The following is a 20,277-nucleotide window of genomic DNA, read 5'->3' on the forward strand; positions in this document are numbered from 1 at the left end:
AGGCGTAATAGTAGAGGCTAACTAATTAACACTGCTGAAATAGCTATTTCTTTATTGCCATAGCTTCACGATCAGGACTAAATATATGATGACGTCACAAACAACAAAACCTGGTAACATTAGTACTTCGTACACGGGATCCTTGCTGAGACAATTCACAAATTCTTGATTTCTTTTACTTCCTTTGTTGCAACTCTGGTACAACTAATTAATTTTTCACTACATTAGTGAGAGCTGCAAAATGTACAGTTGAGAGCCCCGGTTGAGAATCACTGATTTAAACGGTTCGAAAAAAAACTTTTGCAACGGCAATAACAAATCAAATTAAACCCCGGGGCGAAAACATTCTAAAGGAAGTACCACCGTGCTGTACTAATTATTCTGTTTGCAGGTAGAAACGCATACACTCAGTAGATATCAACGTCAGTGTGTAACTTTGCTGAACTGTTCTTTTTTACATTGCAGTTCGACAGGCCTGGCTGGTAACATCGCAGATATGACAAAGTTCTTTTTGTCTTTGTTTACGATGCAGTCGAAATTGAACGGCTTACTCAGCAGTTCTTCTTGCTGCCCTAATTCGCATCAATAAGCAATAACCTCGACACAATGACTCCAAACAAGAGCAGTGCTTCGCATTGGCAAAGCTGCAACGACTAAATTCGACAGCCTAACCCTAGATGTTTCGTCACAGTCAGCTAATTCTAAGTTCATAAGTTACACAACGCTTGGCAGGCCCAAAAGGGTAATAAACAGCAAAAGAAACGTTTATATCGTTTTTGCTTCTAGAGTTGTTTAGCAGCTAACTGCGGAAACAAAGTGTTACCTTGTTTTAAACCGTTGCTTCAGGTTTTATGTGAATTCATTAGGTTGTATGATGCGTCTTTTACTGTTGGCATTCTTTGGTTTTGCAACAAAGGTAAGTGAACAGTGTTTTATTTTGTATAACTATAGCATAAATAGCCTAGATAGGTTAATCATGTTGCTCTTCCTTCTAAACTAAATCTAACTTCAACTAAACCCTAAATAACTAAAATCAAGCGTTTGCATACCAATTCTTCTTACTGCCTATCTTTAATTTTATGGGTTGCGTGACCTACTTTCGCTGAAATATTCACTCTCATTAACATTTGTAATTGGGTTGCACTCCGTTGGAAATTAAGTTGTACTCAAGTTTGACTTTCAGTTTCAAGATACAGTATAGCCAAGTAATAGCATTAGTGCATTAGTTACGGTTTTATTTTCAGTAAAAGCCCACACACTTTAACTCTATTAATTTTGGGTCACTCTTTATTTTGTTTATTCATTGACCAAACGATATTGAGTACTTGATTTTGCTGGGGATCTAGATTATAACCACATTTTTATATTTTCGTGTATGACTGTATGTGCATGGGCGTATGTCAACGTGTTTGCAGTAGCCCACTACATTTTGACAAAATAGGCCTTTGAGATTGGTCGACTTAGTTTAAGCGATAACAACAATTTATTGAACATTGTCAACAGTATGCTGGTAGTTGTCACTTATACAAAACATTTTAACATGCGATGGCCAATGTTTTAGTATACATCGTATTTTACTATATAGCCTATGACCGTTGGATAAGATTGCTGGACTTCTTAAGAACAGACTTAAATGCAAATTTGTTTGTTTGACTGAGTTTGGCGGTCCTATTTTTCAGGCGGTTGCGTACGACCGGCTAGTTGGCTTTCATAAACCAAAATCATCCCATCATGTTGTGATCTTGGATGGCGGTGTAGACCCTTCAATTGGAGTTAACTGGACCTGGTGGGTTTACGTTAAATTAAGTTGCTGTTGTTATCGACGTTTTCACAAGATAGAAAAAAGAATGACTTACGAATTAAGAAAGTCGGAATTTATCAAATGTATGTTTTTGTGTATTATTTAGCGATAATCCTAATGCAGTGATCGCAAACCCATCGTCTTCTTCTACTAACGTTACTCTTAAATCTCCGGGAACCTATAACTGCAAGCTAAGCAGATCTGATACGACGATCGGACCTGATAACCTGATATTATCGACAAATTTACGAATGGAGGTAAAGTATATTTATAATACTGTGCGTTATTTCAAGCTAAAAGATTAGACAACTTCAAAAAATTGCTGAAATTTCAAGTTTACTCATAGAAAATTATACCTCGAAGCTATACTGGATTCAGTAAGCACAAAAGACTGGAAAACGTCAAGTTTACTAAAGCTTCATAATAATGTACACTATAAAAGGCGATGTTAGAGCCGAATTTATAATGCAACAGCCAACAGTCTTGGTTAAGTTGTATTGGTTTGTTCGTTTACTGTCATGTCGTAGTTCTTTGTATGACTGCCCGCTATTGCCTTTTCTTATTTGACAGCATATAAGTTGAATTGCCTTCTTTAAACCTGTCTATTTCAGATTTTTCTAAAGTTGCCTGTCACTATTCTTGCGGGTTCAATCACGCAGAATTTAATCAGAGCACAGTACCAATTTTTGTCATTGGTAAGTTCCCAAAATGGCCGAATATCCAATAAATCTTTTACGGTGACAAATAAATAGCTCGACATAATACTATGTGATAATATTATAATTAAAGTAATATACATTGTGTAAGATATAGAATTCTCGTCTTTAAATATCGAATCATAATTACATAATACTATACATTATTAAATTTAAAAAAATATCATTCTTGTTATGTTCATACAGAGTCACCATTACTATGGGTCAAATAATTATCTACCCAACGTTGCAAAGTTCTTCAAAACCGGTATGGGAAAAATGACAGACACCATCCATAAATTGATCACCTACGTCCTTGCCAAGCACGTACGTATTGTTGGGAACCGCAGTGAAAACGTGATATTTTCACCTGCAACGTTTAAAGCATTTTTGGATATCATGTAGCCATTAGATTAAAAATGAAAGGACTGCAGTTCTGACAATTTGGAAAATTTACCATTAATAAAAAATTTTTTCTAACTGAATGTAGATAACCAAAACCCTTCCTTTCTAGGCAACTACAAAAGTCAAGGATGGTCAAGGATCCCCTGATTACACTGTTCATCTTTTCAGACATGGTTTTGGGCCAGACTTTAAGGTAATAGTACATTGCGGTAAGATTTTTAGGACTTAAACTGGGCCTGAATTTGATTTATGTTTTATTGTGGTAAGTTCTTCATTGATTTTCAGCCATGTTTTGTAGTAAGCATGGGTGCCGGTGTAATCAGAAGTTGTGGTAATAAGAGCAGTTTTCTAAACTTTGAAGTCAACATACTCAATATTGAAAAACAAATATTTGTTAATGATGTGTTTTTTCATTGTATTTTGCATTATTATTGGAGAAATTTTGTCCGTTCGTAGATCGAATGTGAAAAACCCACTCAACTACAAAAAGCTTTCGTCCACGCGCTTAAAATAGAAAAGGCCATAGTACATGATCTCACTTCAACCAAGCATTGGGCGGAATATTTGGATGACGCCGAGGTTAGTTGTATGGCGACCTCGTGCGGTGCTTCAAATCCCGATATAATGTTTAATGAATTAATTATTGATATAATCTTATCTATATCATTAAATGTTACAGTAAAGCGTCACCGTCTGCGCAGGGCCGGATTAACAAACTGCTGTACCAGTGGCACAATTTTTAGCAAGCCTTAGGAAATGTTAACTTTTAAGTAGTCATTTTAGCTATTAGTTAAAAAACAATGAACACTAGTTGCATAATTTATAATTTATAAGTTTTTTTTAAACGAAATGGAAAAAGTTTGTTACCTGAATCGCACAAAAACATTTTGTGAGCGGCAACTGTCATACTTGCTGCTACTACGTTAATCCGGCACTTCTTCTGCGCTACATGGAAAGCTGTTTTTGTTGCAGACTATTGAATTTATCAGCATCGAACTTATCCCAACGTTTACCACGCACATGAAAGTATTATCAGATTACAAAAAGACTGTGAGCAACATCACCAAACATGATCTTGGTCTTGGCGAATTTCTTTTCGACCGGCTGATGGCGTAAACGATCAGAACATCGTTCGAGTCTACTCTTTTATTACTGTACAGCATGAAATACGTATATTGTAGACAAGTGTGGTTTAAAATGAAATAAAAATAATTTTATTGGGAAATTATTATTGACTGGTTTTTGGGCCGGTTGTGTGAAGCTCAGATTGCAAACGAAAATTAGGATAAGATTAGGACACCATCATCATACATAACACAAGAAAATGAAAGTTCCAAAAAGACAGGATAATTTGAATTTCGACGTTTTACCCATTGGTTGTGCTTTTTACATCTAGCTTCGTTAAAGTTGCAGCATATAACAAGAAACAGAGCTTTGTTCAAAGGTGAACTTTCGCATCATGTGAAACAGAAATTGCGGACCTTGGATACCGCTGCACCTTAAAAGTTAGCTATGTACAACTTCGTAAGCTAAAGCTGGGAAACCGGATAAATTTATAATTCATGATTCGAGCATAAAAAAAGCGTCACAGCGAGACGGTTTCTCTTTAAAACAAACTTAAACCAATTAAAATACGAACAAAACATAAACAAAAAAAAACAAGAACACACCATCATGAAGACATGGTGTCTTATTCCAGCGTCAAATCTTATACGCTTGTGGCGGAACCACAACTAGTTACAAAGAAGTGATTTAAATACTGTCTGGTCCAAGCAGGGACCAAACGTCAATCTTAATCACTAAAGTCAGTGGCACATCCACGAAGGTTGTGACCGACGACGACGATGATTAAATTACGCCAAACTGCCAATGGCACTGTCTAGATGGCCGGAAATCTGCAAATAGCAAAATGCAAATTAAATTTTGACCAAGTTTCACATTAACGGCATAGCTTGTGCACGTTCTACAAAGTATATATATATAATTATATATGCATCAATGTAGAAGAAATTTGCATTTAATGTAACGTTACTCGTTAGCAATTTGCACCAAATAGCTTGTGACCAAGCACATCGGTCTCTCTACAGACGAATGAATCCATCGCTTCTTGAACCAATCTTAAAAGATATTACTCGGCAATTCTTACCAGGCGGTCGTTTTCAGTGAGGCCGAAATTGTTGTCGTTCGTTAAACCGAAGTCATGCGAGAGAATAGCGCGGTTTAGGACCTGAACTGCGTCGAGACGTCCTATATCCACTAGTGCTGAACGCAAGCCGCTCACAGTGCCATGCTTTATCTACGTCACAAAGAATGACATTTAGACACGGAACAATGACTTTCGGTTTTGCATATTATTCATAATAATGCATATCGGTTTTGCATTATTATAATTATTCGACCTCTGACGTACCAAGTAGTTTTCTATTAAGCTGTCGGTCGGGTTAGCTCTCTTCTCAAAATAAGAAATCATGCACGATAGGTCGAGACGATCGGCCAGCGCAATCCAGTCTGAACCGGTTTCGAGCTGGTTTAACATTTTGCACAGTTGCATCTTAAGCAGTGGATCAAGAACTGATAAATCTGTTGAGAAAAAGATTTATTTTACTACTTAATATGTTTCTAATTCATTAATTAAGTTAATATGTAAAAAAATAGGTGACTGCTGTCTTCCAGCTACATACGTATCATCATGCCAATTTTGCTTTGTAATTGTTTTGTAACTAATACTGTATAATTTGTTGACTATTGTTGTGTTAACTGTTACTGTTATAATAGGTTACTGGATAATTGGATCAAAGCAAACCTTCATTTTCCGTAAAACTGTCATCCAGTGTCAGATAGTCTTGATCGTTGAAAATGTCTTCACCGTCCAGTATATCTTTCATCTGTATAATGAAGGAGCGCGGAAAGTTATTCATAAAGTCAATTTAAACGTTACACCAAATGGAAGAGCAGTTATGATAAAAGATGAATTGTGTCACAACGCCGTTACTTCTACACTACACTCATGCCACACAGATGTCAGATACGTATCACACGAACACATAATACCAAAAAAGTCATAAATATAAATTATTCTCATAAATTGAAAATAAACCTTTTCAGAGACGGCGAGATCCTTTGGCGTGCAGCTAACATCTTCTTCCTCATCGTCATTATCTGGAGGACGCGAGCTCGCATCGGGATCGGCTCCGCAAGCCAAAAGGAGTGTAGCGATGTCGTTGCAGTCATTTGAAGCAGCGACGTGGAGTGGCGTGTAGCCATTGTAGGTGCAAGCATCGACGTCAGCGTCACACTGTGTAAAGACATTTGTAGATTAGGTCTAGAGCAGGGATGTCCAACCTGCGGCCCGCGGGCCACAGTGCGGCCCGCCTGAGATTTTTGTGCGGCCCGCTAGTCATTTTCATTCCAAAAGTATGTACTTCATGTACCTATTTTTCTTGAAATTTAATAGGTTTTGCGGCCCATTCAGTTATTTCAAGTGACAATGCGGCCCACTATAATAAAAGGTTGGACATCCCTGGTCTAGAGTAATGCTGCTTGAAGAAAGAATTCACTTGTTTCTGGGCGGTTGTGGGCTTTTTGGGTCTCTTAGTAACAGCATCCTTGTTAGTAAAATTCCTTGTGACATTTAGTTCTAATTGCAATTGACGCTGACAAATTAGCTGCTACCAATGCGCTCTCAAGTAAAAGATTATTCTTTATAGAGCAAACTTGAAACGAATGACACGAAAAAATACCTCGGATATGAGGCAACCCGCGACAACAAGGTTTCTATTTTCGGCGGCAAGATGAAGCGCCGTCATGCCGCTCTTTGAGTCAGCCATGTCGACATCGAAACCGTGCTCTTTGAGGAGGTTTAAGCACTGTCGGTTCTCTTTGTTTGCCTTTGCAGCAAGATGGAAGTACCCGAGGCCTGAAAATTAATACAAACAATGAATGAAAACACTGGATGCTCATCATGAAAATGTTTTTTTTTGTTGTAATTGGTTGTCATGAATGAAAAAAACAGTCAAAAACTAACCGCGGTGATTTCTTGCCTCGGGTAATTTTCCTCGCATCTGGCGACTGTTCAAAATCCTGGACAGGATGTCGGCGTTGCCATGGCGACTTGCAACATGGATGGCGTTGTTGCCGAATTTGTCAGCGATGAGTGGGTCACTTCCCGCTTTCAGCAAACCCTTGGAGAAAGAAAAGAAACTTTAGACGCAATGGGAATAATCGTTCTTTTCACTGCTGCAACGCACTAAAATAATTGATAAAGCTTAAATCAGGCGGCAACCATGACAGACTCACAATTACTGCTGTCACGTTGTCTGTAAGTGCGGCGATGTGGAGGGGGGTCTGCATTTGCTTATTCATGCTGTTGAGAATCTCTTCTGAATTTGAAAGAGTACTGATGACGTCCAGGTAAGCCGACAGGGCCACTAGTTGATCGTGGATAACCGCCACATGGAGAACCCTGCAACATGGGGAGGTGAGATTAATAATAATAAATCAACGTATTCGAATAATATTGATTCGTAAATGGACAATAAATATGCATGAGTTTAATTGAACGTCTCTAAGTACTGATCAATGTAAGATGATTAACTTAAGGAAATGTTACTGGACTGATCCAATACAATCTAAGGAGAGAAGAGTTTAAGCCCTGGAAAGTGCTTGCTACATACATCAGGGCATGAATGGACCGGAAATACTTGCACGCCTTTTTTAATTGCAATTTATGACGCCCATGGCAAGTTCGTGACACGGTAATTGAATATATGACGCTTTAAATCGTCCACAATACTTACGAGTCTCCATTTTCATCCCGGACATCGGCCAAGTTTCGCTGGAGGACAAGAAGCATTCTAACGTCTCCAGTTACCGAGTAGTCGTGCATGGCCCAAGTATTTTGGTTTGCCGCCGCATGTAAATACCTCTCCAGTGATTTGAAATCTGCTAGCAATACAGTGATATATGTGGAAATACTTCGAAACGCTTTGGAGTTAGGTACTGAGTTATTGGAAAACTTATATGTTCAACCAGAAAGAATTTAAACGTTTAGGCATCACGATTACAGTTAAATAAGTTAAATTCATGGATTAATTAGAAGTTTAGATTTAGTTGTTATTTGGGTTACATGTTGTGTTAGATTTTTATGAAGGTTTTAGCTACCTTTTTCCAATGCTTTGGACTTTTTCTTGCTTTCTTGCACATCATTTTCGTGCTCCACCTACAAAAAGGATTTACAGTTACCTCGTTGATCGGTATAAGTTAGATAAATCAATTGCCTTCGACTTACCTCCACACCGGGACTTCTCTTCTTCGCAGATAGATCTGTACTCTTCTTAGGAGCAACCAAGCTCTTCTTTAAATTTGAAGAGTCAAGATGAAGATCGTTCATATCCCTCTGCATTGTTTCCATGGCGCTGTCTGGTTCGATGTCATCTGGAAATATACAAAAATTACCGATTGACTTTCTGTAATTAAGGTCTTCCCAAGAATTTTTGAACATTTCAAAATTACAATAATGATGCCATTTCATGATTAACAAAACGTTGGGAATTCAGACAAAGGGTTAACAAGGTGAATTGATATCTTTATAAATTAGGACGTAATACAATTTCTATTCGGTAAAATCATTTCTAAAAATTTGATCTACAAAAGGTTACCTGACTCTACTTGCTTGCTGGACCTAAGATTTCGTCGTGCTGGTGTCTGCAAAATATTAATAAACCATTAACCTCGAGCGGAGAAGTAATTAGTCCATGTGATGGAAGCAGAAACAATTTTGCTTGAAGTTATAAAAGCATTTTTAGATGCATTTAAATTATAATTAAAACTTTAATCATCAAGTTATCAAATTAGTAAATATTCATGGTCATCCGAAGCTGGTTAAGTAAGAAAAGTAAGACAATTACATCCAAGTCATCCGTATCACTGTCATCATCATCGCTGATATATTTAAATGCCCCTGCAAAGTCTCCTGTCTCTGGTGAGGATGGTTGTAAACCGGCCTTAAGTAAGAGAAAAGATTTAAATAACACCACATTGTAAATGCGCATCACAATCTTCAAAGTCTACAATTAACGTGGCTACTTGTACACAAGTAGCAGTTCATTTTATTACAGATTTCATATAAAGAAAATATTCTTAATTAGCTACACACATTGCATGTTATTGATCTGGCTTTTGAAATGTCACAAGGACAAAGGTGTTAATTTTCATAAAAAATATCACTAAAACTTCTTAGTTTACTTCATGTTTTGAAATTTAATGCTATTGTAAGTTTCTTAGCGATGATTTAGTACCATCAAAAAATAATCGTTTCAATACCGTCGGCCCGGCGTCGCTTTCAATGTTTAAAAAAAGATCATCAACTTGGAGCTCTGTTAGCTGATACTGGTGTGAAAATAGTGACAAATTAAGATCTGAGTAATTTGTGTTGACCAGTGGATCGCTGTAGGACTGGTTTGTGAAACTTCCACTTCCTTTAACGCAAAACACAAAACTAACAGTTTGTCGAGTCATAAAAGTTCATGTTAAGTATTGTAGATGCAGAATAAAGTTATTCACCTCCGCCGAACCCTGGGTTCATCTGCTCAACCCCGTTGTTTTGCTGGCTGCTGGTGTAGGCCTCAGAAATAATATCAGCAGTGTTGATAGTCTGCGAAAAGAAACGTTTTCATTGCACTACATGTACTCTGCATTCACACAGCACATGTAACTTTGTTTTGTAAAGCTGTACCTTAGAATAAAAAAACTTACAGGTACTTGATATACTTTCATTGCATGTCCAGCAAACTCATTAAAGTATAGAGTATAGAATATAGATACAAGTTACGTACACCGGTAAAGGTTCATTTCGTACCTGAAATGAGTTCTGGTTTTGGTCGTAGGAAACACCGTTGTTTGCTTGACTGGACTGGGAAAGGTTTATGTAATCTGACGGGGAGGGGTTTATCATATCCATGTACGAACTATGGTCATTGCCCTCTGACTGTGTGCTCATGGGGCTTGACATACCGTAGCCAGCATCAACGTTCATCTGACCATGGGACTGGGCCACGACATCACCGGGTAAGGTGACGTTCGGTGATGATAAGTACAGTTGCGGGCTGAAAGTGTTGTTTGGTGGGAGCTGTGTTGAAGGCTGGATTCGGTTGATCATCTGCTGAGGTTGCATTTGCGGGTGCAAAGGGATACCACTCACTCGTTGCTGCTCCCGCTTTGGCAGGATGTGGTTCTGGGCCGGTTGGTTCAGATGAATCTGAAAAAAATTACTGTGACTTTTTTGCATTTCAACGATTTTATGATTTGCAATTTCATGAGGATACAACTAGTTAAAACTTTGTAAAATATTGAAGTCAAAAAACAACTTTTACTCCTGATAGACAGTATAATGTCAAAAGAGAACTAATCAAAATTCCAAACACAACTATCTAATACACAAAATGAATCCTAATATTTTTAGTAATCTGCAAAATTTACTACATACCGATGGCAGTCTTTTCCCTGGCACTGCGGCGGCACGAGGCATAGGTATTTGCGTACCGGGTATGAAGTCAGGCTAGAAGACAAAAGTAACGTTTTAATGGAAAAAACAAATGTTGTTCACAACCTATAACTTGACGTGGAAAATGATTTTAGAAAGAAAGACACCGGGAAGAAAATACATCAGAATATGAGTGATGATTTCAGGTTATGTGAAAACAGCAAAACTTACAGTTGGAGATGGTGCCTGGGGCGATCCTTGATTGCTCATCGAAGACAAGCTCTGGAAATAATTCAGACAATTTTAACCACTGTAGAAACCACACGAAAGCGTGCAATAGCAGCACATGTCACAGTCTTGAACACGATGAATAACAAAAAGCAAAGTGGAAAATAATGACGTGGGCATGTGATAATAAAGAATAATTATGGGTATGTAAAAGAACAAACCTGTGGAGAACCTTGCGAGGAGCTGAAATGTTGTGAAGCCGGACTTCTCTGAAAATTGAAAGAATCCATTAAAAGCACATGGCTAAAACCCAGCAATACACTTCAGCAGTCATTACCAACAACATAAAAGATGCATTGTGTACTGCAATGTAGCTGGGTTGGCTTTATGTAGTTTGCTTACTGGTTCTTGCTTAATCATCTTTCCAAGCAACATTGCGGGATCCAATGGGATCGTTTGTGGAGGCTCCTGTTTCACTTGAGGACGCCTCGCTTGTTTGATGCCAGGAGCACCTGTATTTCCACCCGGATTTCCTCCTTGAAACTGAATGTTGCCCGAGACCAGGTTGGAGGAACCAAATTGATATCCTGAAGAGGAAATTGTGCAAATTTTACCATTCTGTGACCTATTGCTTTTCTATTTATAATTCTTTACAAGTGGACACATTTTGTTCACTTTGGATAAAAAATATACTGCCTAATGAGAAGGCAAATATGCAGAGTCATTTTCACCAGGGTTTTAATTTAACTCCAAAAACTTCTGATTTTTGTGTATTGTCTTGAAATATAATGTTGTTTCCTAAGTTGTTACCATTTAAAATTGCTTTTAATGCAAACTGATTTCGCTGTTATGTCGAGCGCTTACCTTTTTTATGGCTCTTGTAACTTTATTTGGCTTTATTATTTGCTTTTTTTAAGTTAAATTTTGCAGTTGGTAACTGTTGTATGCTGTTTTTGGCCTGTTACAGCTGTAAGTTAAACTGTTTTGGACTTGGTACACGCATAATGCATTTTGCAATGGTAACAATTGTTTTGTGGAAGAAGTTTTTCCATTTTCAAGATTACAGTTTCTTGTCACATGAAATCTAATTGTGCCATGGTTAAAAACAGTGGAGTCTTTGAGCATCAGTGACTTTTAAAATAAGGGTCAGTATCCATTTCCTTCAACAGAAAGTAATACTGTATCTAGAAAGTAAGACAGGGAGAAGCCAACTGCGTTGAGCAGTGGTAGATTATAAAAATTATGTTTGTGATATGGACATGCACACACATTAAGGCAGGGATGTCAAACATATTGCTGCATGCAGCCCTGTGCCTTTTGTGTGTAGCCTGCAATGCATTGAAACTTCAATATTTGTCGGAAACGTGCACGCAAAGTTGGTTTAGTTACATTATCTTCATGTAAAGGATTGCGTCCTGAGAAAAAATGCTTTGTGTTTCTATCGACATGAAATTGTCTGCGATTATATCTTAGTCTGAAGCATTTGTTTGACATCCCTACCTAAAATAGGTGTATTCGATAATACAACACATCTGAAGTTACTTAACTTTCATTTATTTACATAAAAACCTTAACAAATATGATTGGGCTAATATAGTCATGTTTATTATGTAAAACCTTTTGAGGCATCATTTCCATGTGGTACATGATCAAGAAAATCAGGCATAACTTTGCGTCTTTTTCTGTCGATCATCTCAAAATCTGTGAACAAAAACATCCAATGTTATGTATTGGGCATTTAACTTTATCTTAACGTGTAAAGGTATGACGAGAGATGAAAGCAATATGCTGGTACGAACAAAGATTGACTGTAACAACATCACTCTCTCTTGCTGACGTCTTGTATAATTGTATAAATGGAGTATTGAAGCCATTGTTGCCGGCTATTGTGATTCAAACAATGGATATTACAAAATTACCTGTTTTATTCGGCAGATAGGTGAAAGGACGAGGCTCGGAAACTTCCCCATCGGATTTCCTTCGAAGTTGCACCTGGTGGTAAAAAAAGAAAACTTTAACTCCACTTTTCGAGTCAATGGCTCTTTCTTGACCTAGTCATGGTGGTGTTTGATCTATAACATGGATTTCATCTACAACTTTGTTTAAGGTACCACAACACCATGACAATAGAAAAGGGAAATTCCGTAACAGTGTTGTCACAAGACCTTTGTTCTCGAACTGTAACACTAAAACAAATGCAGTATACAAGTACGAATAAGTAACAACAATTTTTTAAAATATACCTGCACTTGGATGGGCTGCTTAATCATCTGATCTTTGTATGGTGGGGTGCGAAAAACAATTGCAAATTGTCTGTGCACATCGGTGGGGCAGAAGTTGCCGTAATTTTCCCACAATTCATTTCCCTGCATGTCTTCTTCGACAAAACGAACTTGGATGTCATCTGAAATGCGAAAAGATGATTTTTAGGAAATGATATCTGAAAATTGGTCTAAGTTTAGTATATCACACAAACAACAACTTTAAAGCAACTTCTGTGGAGTTGAAGTTATAATTATAACTGTGGCATTATGACTGCATGTTTCCCTTCCCATAAAATACTTGATGTATGGACTTGATGTATGAATAAATGATTGGACGTTGAGTTAATTAGAATCAGGAGTATATCTTGTTCTTTAGGCAATACCTTTTTGGACTTTGTCACAGAGCAAGTATACTTCATCACCACCACCAGCACTTCCAGCATTACAATCCATGCGACAGATTTTTAAAGTAGCAGCATTAGGAGCCTCTGAATAAATTTAAGAAAACAATCAATTTAATCATAGTTTATAAACACATTTTTTGCCATAAATGTTGAAATTTTACTTACTGCTGTCAAAGATTGGCTCAGAAATGACAGGCTTGAGCATTATGGTGAAAGCTCCATTGCTGTCTGGCAGGTAAGCAATGAACATGAGTCTGACCACAGACAAGTCAATTGATTTTGCTTCACTTTGTGCCTTTGCAGCGATTCGCTTTCTGTCTTCATCTAAAACATAAAAATGAAAGTAACTCTGTGGTAAAGGTCTATTGGAAAAGTTAGAAAGAAAATTCCCAGTACTTTGAGAAATTGGTGACTGGAATAAAATTTAGGGACAACTTTTACGGTAACTTATAAAAAAGATGTTTCAACAACAAGAATTTTAGTATGTACCTTTTATATTTCGCTGGACTTCTTGGGGAAATCCGTCGTTTATTGAACTTAGTTGCATTTCAGCGGCAATATAACGCTCTTCTAAAATATTGGCAACATTCTTTTTGGTTACATGTTGAATTCCCAGATTTGGAAATCTGTGTAAAAACTTAAGTTTAATATTGAGTGGTGATTTGAGGTACATTAAAAGTGAGTTTGTTAAAAAGCTGTCTTTCTGTGAATCAGCCTTTGTAGAATATTAAATAGTCCCATTACAACCTATTTAGCTTGATATAGTGAAAAGCAGTAAACTCAAGAAAGTTTAATGATTAACCAGAAACACACATACGTTGCCGTCATATCTTTTGGTCCACACTGGACTGTACAAATTCCGTTCTGACACTGTTTGCCCACCAAAGAGTGCGGATGTAAACGTGGGTTTTCTTCATTTGTGACGAGCTGTACAACAATACGAGCATATCCTTGGTAGTTGCAAATCTGTAACACAAAAAAGAATGATTCTTGAATAAAATTGTGTTGTTCTTGATATTTTAAAAATTACATCCCAAAGCAAAGTCTTAATCATGGTTTTAACCTAGAATTAATTATAGAAATTTGCCAAGGGCATGAGCAACAAATAATCAGTAATTTTTGCAGACTCTACACTCAAATTCTTAAGAAATTTTCATGAAATCTCTTAAAATTTAACAAACTAAAATATGAATAGATTAAACCATATATGCTTATTAAACGTTGTATACACCATTTGAAATTAAACACAATGATTAATTTTATAAATTTGTAAGTATTTGGAGTATAAGAATTAACAGATCTTGTTTATATTTTCATAGCCTAAAGCCATTTTCGCAAATATAACAGCTAGAATCATTTATCAGCACAGTTTTCACCAAGCTGCTTAAAATATCTTGTATGAGGAACGAAGCATACCATTACAGTTAATGATTAATAACCAATCTTTTGTATCAAAAAAATCTGGGCATCATGGAAAGCAATGATGTTGTATGAAGCTTACTATAGTCATAATTCATGTCACAATGACTTGAACCTGGTACGTTATGCTAGATTAGATACATCTCATATGAACATGGAGTGAACACCCTATGTAGTATTTTACACACGTTTACACAAGTACCATTACCATTTTGTATACCATTACAAGACAAGTTAGTATATTACAAAGGTTTCATGGTTAATGTAAACTTAAGAGTTAACACCTTGACGGCAGGAAATGTCTTTTTATTTTTGTCACTGCTTGCTCCTGGAATGCCACCATGTGATGGCCCCTCGCAAGTATATCTAAAACGAAAGCCACGTGACTTCGGATGTTCTATAATCTCAAGCCGTGGCTCACCATCATTCTAGAAAGAAATAAGTGGGTTTTAAAACCTAGATGCGTTTGATAAAGCAGTACATAAAACAATACTATATATACACAATTAGAAACTTCCAACAAATAAAAGTATGTATAAATTATAGAATGAAAAACAAATACCTCATCTGGATACATGTTTGTTCGGTTGCTGATTTGTAGCACGGAAGAGTTATAATTCATTACAATATCGCAAAACAATTTATGACACTAGGCTATCAAAAATAAAATATAAACTTTTTAATTTATTTTCAGGCAAAATAAAATCAAATCAGATTTTACAACTTAACTACTAAGTTTAGATCAAAATGCAAAAAAAAATCAAGTCATGTATTTATGAAAAACGTAAGTAGTTGAAAACGTAAGTCATTAAAAACAAGCTTATAATTATACCAAAAAATTTATTTATTCAAAATGACAACCAATAATCCAGACCCTTCAGTCTGATTTTGTTACCATGTTGAAACCCAAGTTATAAAGTTGACTAGGTCGCTATTAGGAGGTGTTTTATTGTTACTACTGTATAACCTGAACTAACTGCTGAAATAATTGAAAGGCTACTAGGTATACAGTTAGCTGATAATTCAAAATAGGCTAGTCGTTAAAGACTAACGAACAAAAATTATAAACCTGTCAACGATAGCCTAACACAGTAAAAGCAAATTAATACAGACAGTACATGAAGTTCCAGTGAACCTTAAGCCAAACGTTAGCCTACATCCAACCATTCTATCGCAGAAACGAAAACTATAACTTCGTAGAGACTAATGGGATTTCTGTTTGTGGTTTAAGCTTTAATATTGTAAGCTATCTTTAGCCTATCTGCCTTTGGCTGTCAATGGTTACAGTTTCAAAATTCTTAACAAATATAAAACTTCCTAATCTCAGCGGATCAGTTTAACACAATTTAGTTTGTGCTTTTTAGCAGTAGTTAAAGGAAAAATATCTCCTACACAAGCGAGCAACAAATCACAAAACAATTTTCGGGGAAGTACAGAACTACCTCTGCGAGGAGGTACTAGTTATGGCGGTACCTCACCGTGGGCATTCCCCAAGCGACTTTTACCAGATTCTATTGGACGAGGTGATCACGTGCGAAGGGAATATTTTTAGAAACGCGGAAAACACCACTCTTATGATCTCATGGCGTAACGCTTATCGACGTCAGAAGAACGCGAAACATAAAAAAGAGTTAAAGGAGCGCTCAGCCAACCGTGTCGTCTCTGAGCGTTGGTGGTTCTCGTTTTGGGGAGAACTGAAGCATGGACAATTGTCAATAGCTTTGCTAAGTTTATTCGTGTCAACGTAACGAAATTCAGTCAAATATGCTATGGGCGTGAAATGGAATTTTAGTTCCATAGTTTCGCCATCGATGATTCTGCGAACTTTGTAAGAAAAACAAAAATACACAAACAGTAGGCCTATCTATTTCTGGTATTCGTTATACTTATGCGTTGCAACTCCCAATACTTTGCTCCAATAAGAATTTATTTTATTCAAACAATGTGAAGAAACAAACTGGACGAACCGCGATATGACGTTCCGGTTTAATTAGGACGTGAAAGACTTTGCAAGTCAAATTCGTGTTGCACATTAGCATCGAAATATTTTTTTTAAATGTCTCTCAAAAAATGAACACACCCTAGCAACACTTTCGGTTTCCAAAGTGATGTTTCAATGCAGTATAGGCTACTTTCTCGCTACAGTCACCAGCAGCCTATGTATCTCGTGACTTTCAAGGAAGTCGAAATTTGAGGTAAACGTTCCCTTGGTTTCGCTCGCTTTTGTCAAAACAAAGTGGCTAGTTCGAAGTAACGAAGAATCCTAATTTAACTGAATTACAATTGTAATAATCCTCGCATGCAATTCGTGTCTTAAACGCTTTGTCACAATAATGTACTAACATAAGTGTGAATTACACATTTTTTGACTGATTTACTGTTTGCCCACGCAATACGCCATTGCTTTTCGTGGTACTTCGAAGTAATTAAAACCAATACCGCACTGTAATGATTAACATGGCGACTAGCTCTTCTAAGTTTCTTCGAAACAGAAAAAACTAGATTAATATAGCCCTCAGAATAGTCATAAATAATTGCTGCCTACATTGAAGGCAATATCTATTCCATTCTAGAGACAAGTCTATCACAAGAATGACGCGTTTATTTGGGTAAAGAACATGCCTAAGGGCTAAGTTTTGTAAACTATCTTATTATTATTCAACTTTTCAAGCATGGTTTAGAACGTCTCTTTAATACAAACTTATGAGGTAAAGAATTTGATCCAAAGCCTAAACATACAGCAGCAACATACAGCAAGGTAGTGTGAATTCTCTGGCGGGGGCACGTTCTAAAATACTTATCTGGCTCTGCACCTTCAGATCTTGTTCACACTCCTTTGTCACTCATTTTTTATAATGCTGTGTATATATAATAAGAAACTAAGTGCAGGGGAAAATTGAGAAGCTCTACTATCTGGCCAAGAAATAGTTATGAAACTTTTTTTGTTGGTTCCGTACCGAATCCAAGTGTGGCTATATTCAAAACTTTGCAGTGCTCTAATTCCGTTATTCGCGGAAAACTGCTAATTTGGCCTTCACTCAGTGCACTTTAGTATAAAATAAGTTTATACTCTGACAAATTTAGAAACTATAAAACATGTCGCAATTTGCTTACTCCTTATTTGCCAAAACTATGCCAGTAAACTTACAGGCTACATGTAGTATAAAAAATGTCTTCCATGAAAACACGTTCCTCTTATGACGTAATAAGTATATCACCTACCCTTGTCACCGAGTTACTAGTCAAGTCTAACAAAGTTGTTTACCATTTGTAAATTGTGACGAATTTATAAAACTTAGGACACCGAATAACGCTGATTATGCTATTGCAAGTTGCATCACAATGCGGAGACAGATTTGTCAACGACACAGACAAGCAAATCGAGCAACCTTAATAAAAACAGCTTAACTTACCTCGGTTCTTCTACTCATAACAGAATCTTATCTACAAGTATGTTTCGTTGAATTCTATCATTCGTCGGTGGTTTATACTAGTGTGTTCTGACTCTGAGTGCTCTTATAAAAACAGAAAATGACATGCGAGAAAGGTTACTTTCTTTAATGATTTGTTTTTAATTTATGAAGAAGAACCATTTGAAAACATACGTTTTAGAGATGGGGTTTCCCGGCAAGTAAAGCTTCATAAATTTACCTTCCCTGGGAATTCACCGCGTTAGCGACGTATAAGCTCAATCCCCCACACAGGTTGCCGTTACACGCACCAGTAGTTCCAGCCTCTTCGTTGCTGTTGCTGGTACAGTGGCGGTTTTATTACAAAGGCACAACGGCGTTCATTTTTATTCAATGAAGACTAGTTTGTCGGAATCGGCTGGAGAGAAAACGTCATATCTCCCAATTTGTAGCCCTCTAATTTTTTCTCATTTGTTTTGACATGGCCTAATAATAAACTTTGTGTCAACTTCGCTTAAATGTTTAGGTTTGCGCTCGATGTATAAATACACTTAATAAATCCAATTTTGACGACAAGATAAAGCAATTATTTAATTGTGACTGCGTTGTTTGCCAAAAACGACGACGTGTTTCGCAATAGATCTATCCATCAAACAATGCTTGATTTACTTGCATGCATTGTTGTTTAAAATTCCAAGGTATTGCCTAACACCTTTAATTATAAAAGAACGACTCACCAACTGCAAATAACCAAGTACCAAGAATATTGGTTTTATTGAATGAGCAGTTCTGTTACAGTGGTTTTAGCGAGCATTTAAACCTGATAAAATAAAGCTATAAAATCCAAGCCGGTGGAATTTGAGCGATAAAAGTGTGTAATAAATAACAGTTTCATTTTTAATTGTTTTACCGACGCCCTTGACAATTTTAGAGTCTGTGTTTCTGTTGTGTCCAGCAGAAAAAATAAAAACAAATTTTGATTCATGGATGATTGCATGGCCGTAGCCAGGTAAAATTCTTACCGAAGCAAATATGTCAAGTATGTTCCCAGTTAAGTACGTTGTTAAGAAGTTTATAGTACTAGAAATGTTTTGTGCTAGAATTCCAGAAAATTTACGAAGGCATGTGCCTCATTTGTTTCAATGTAGCTACACGGCCTAAGGTTGATCTAATCTAAAGAAATTTACTTTAAGTATAATCACACAATAACGCCAAAAAAAAGATTTCTTCAAAAACAAAACAAGCTTCTATTGGTTCTACCTCGTCTTGACAATCATATGTCTTTCAAAAGTAAACGTTTTATTGCCATCTAGCGGAAAGAAATTACCTGTTCGTTGTCTAAAATTTTAGTGATTGCGAAAACGTACAGTACAAATAGCGCCCTCTTATTTAAAATAGTTATGCTTAAGCAATTAATAATAAATTTTGTAAACAATAGAAAATTTTTAGAAAAACTTGAATTTTCCAAAAAGTAATGTGTTGGCCCACTTTAATGCAGCACTCGGTAACATAAAATGCTAAAATTTTCAGCTACTTTTTAAAAAGGATTTGGTTAAATTAAGTCAAGATGAAGGCCATTGAGAGTTAATTTATCTCTACGACAAGAGCTTGCATTACGCAGAAGTTGTGTGTTATATCTGTAATGTTTCCGTACCTATAAATGCGTAATTACCTGTGTTTATAACAGCAATTTGTAAACTGCAGATGCGTTGAATGAAATGGTGCTACGAAGGGTAAACTATAGTGTAAGACTACTCGAGATCTGCGTTAATCTGTAGAAGCCGAAAGCTGGTGACGTTACAACAGATGTGTCTCGCTATAATTAGAATCACAGGAACGATAAAGCTATCACTGTTAAAGAGAGGATGGTTTTTGTCGAAGTGACATTCCTCTAGCTTACTTCAACGCTCTTGCTAGCAGACGAATCAAGACGCAGTTTTAAAATCCATAAAGGAAATACTGCATGTTATAGTTAATGCACAACAAGACGATGTTCTTAAATAAGATTTGTACTGGCTATGGTAGGTAGAAACCTGTCACGTGCAAAAACGCGTGGGGTGCTGCACACACAGTCCGAACATTCAGCTGTTCCATGTGTGACGTCATCAATCGCGTTTGCCGGCGTCCAAATAGCAGAGTGGCTTAGTTAGTCAAGACCTACCAGAAGCTTT

The 20,277-nt window shown here is 36.7% G+C and overlaps 2 protein-coding genes across 3 annotated transcripts; one reads left to right on the forward strand and one right to left on the reverse strand.

Annotated features, from left to right (window-relative positions):
- The first annotated feature begins 455 nt into the window (after positions 1–455).
- On the forward strand, positions 456–4,129 carry LOC143470139 (ferritin heavy chain B-like). The gene is made up of 8 exons (XM_076968065.1): positions 456–916; positions 1,680–1,786; positions 1,908–2,058; positions 2,413–2,496; positions 2,704–2,823; positions 3,011–3,094; positions 3,358–3,480; positions 3,874–4,129. Exons 1-8 carry the CDS (start codon positions 872–874, stop codon positions 4,015–4,017), a joined length of 858 nt encoding a protein of 285 aa, XP_076824180.1. The 5' UTR covers positions 456–871; the 3' UTR covers positions 4,018–4,129.
- Positions 4,033–15,404, reverse strand: LOC143470136 (nuclear factor NF-kappa-B p105 subunit-like). 2 transcript variants are annotated; one of them, XM_076968056.1, is made up of 29 exons: positions 15,259–15,404; positions 14,981–15,124; positions 14,095–14,243; positions 13,767–13,903; positions 13,443–13,601; positions 13,257–13,361; positions 12,853–13,013; positions 12,529–12,601; positions 12,227–12,310; positions 11,012–11,196; positions 10,831–10,878; positions 10,613–10,663; positions 10,385–10,456; positions 9,758–10,156; positions 9,463–9,553; positions 9,223–9,377; positions 8,808–8,903; positions 8,559–8,604; positions 8,189–8,334; positions 8,062–8,119; positions 7,698–7,842; positions 7,198–7,363; positions 6,926–7,082; positions 6,642–6,817; positions 5,999–6,196; positions 5,705–5,786; positions 5,312–5,481; positions 5,048–5,197; positions 4,033–4,796 (listed from the first exon to the last, which is right to left on the reverse strand). In XM_076968056.1, exons 1-29 carry the CDS (start codon positions 15,316–15,318, stop codon positions 4,755–4,757), a joined length of 3,705 nt encoding a protein of 1,234 aa, XP_076824171.1. In that variant the 5' UTR covers positions 15,319–15,404; the 3' UTR covers positions 4,033–4,754. The 2 variants fall into 2 exon arrangements, with proteins under 2 accessions (XP_076824171.1, XP_076824170.1); XM_076968055.1 differs by having other exon boundaries at positions 7,698–7,845.
- Between the last annotated feature and the right edge of the window lie 4,873 nt (positions 15,405–20,277).

Source organism: Clavelina lepadiformis, chromosome 9 (assembly GCF_947623445.1).
Source record: "Clavelina lepadiformis chromosome 9, kaClaLepa1.1, whole genome shotgun sequence".
Classification (NCBI taxonomy): domain Eukaryota; kingdom Metazoa; phylum Chordata; class Ascidiacea; order Aplousobranchia; family Clavelinidae; genus Clavelina; species Clavelina lepadiformis.

What these genes read in the sequence shown, in the direction of transcription:
- LOC143470136 (XM_076968055.1), bottom strand. Translation starts at nt 15,318, where the DNA reads ATGAATTATAACTCTTCCGTGCTACAAATCAGCAACCGAACAAACATG. An exon ending in CCTCGCAAGGTTCTCCACAG is followed by an intron (nt 10,664 to 10,830) that starts GTTTGTTCTTTT and finishes AATTATTTCCAG; the next exon opens with AGCTTGTCTTCGATGAGCAA. An exon ending in GTGATACGGATGACTTGGAT is followed by an intron (nt 8,605 to 8,807) that starts GTAATTGTCTTA and finishes AATATTTTGCAG; the next exon opens with ACACCAGCACGACGAAATCT.
- LOC143470139 (XM_076968065.1), top strand. Translation starts at nt 872, where the DNA reads ATGATGCGTCTTTTACTGTTGGCATTCTTTGGTTTTGCAACAAAG. An exon ending in TCTTTGGTTTTGCAACAAAG is followed by an intron (nt 917 to 1,679) that starts GTAAGTGAACAG and finishes CCTATTTTTCAG; the next exon opens with GCGGTTGCGTACGACCGGCT. An exon ending in CCTACGTCCTTGCCAAGCAC is followed by an intron (nt 2,824 to 3,010) that starts GTACGTATTGTT and finishes CTTCCTTTCTAG; the next exon opens with GCAACTACAAAAGTCAAGGA.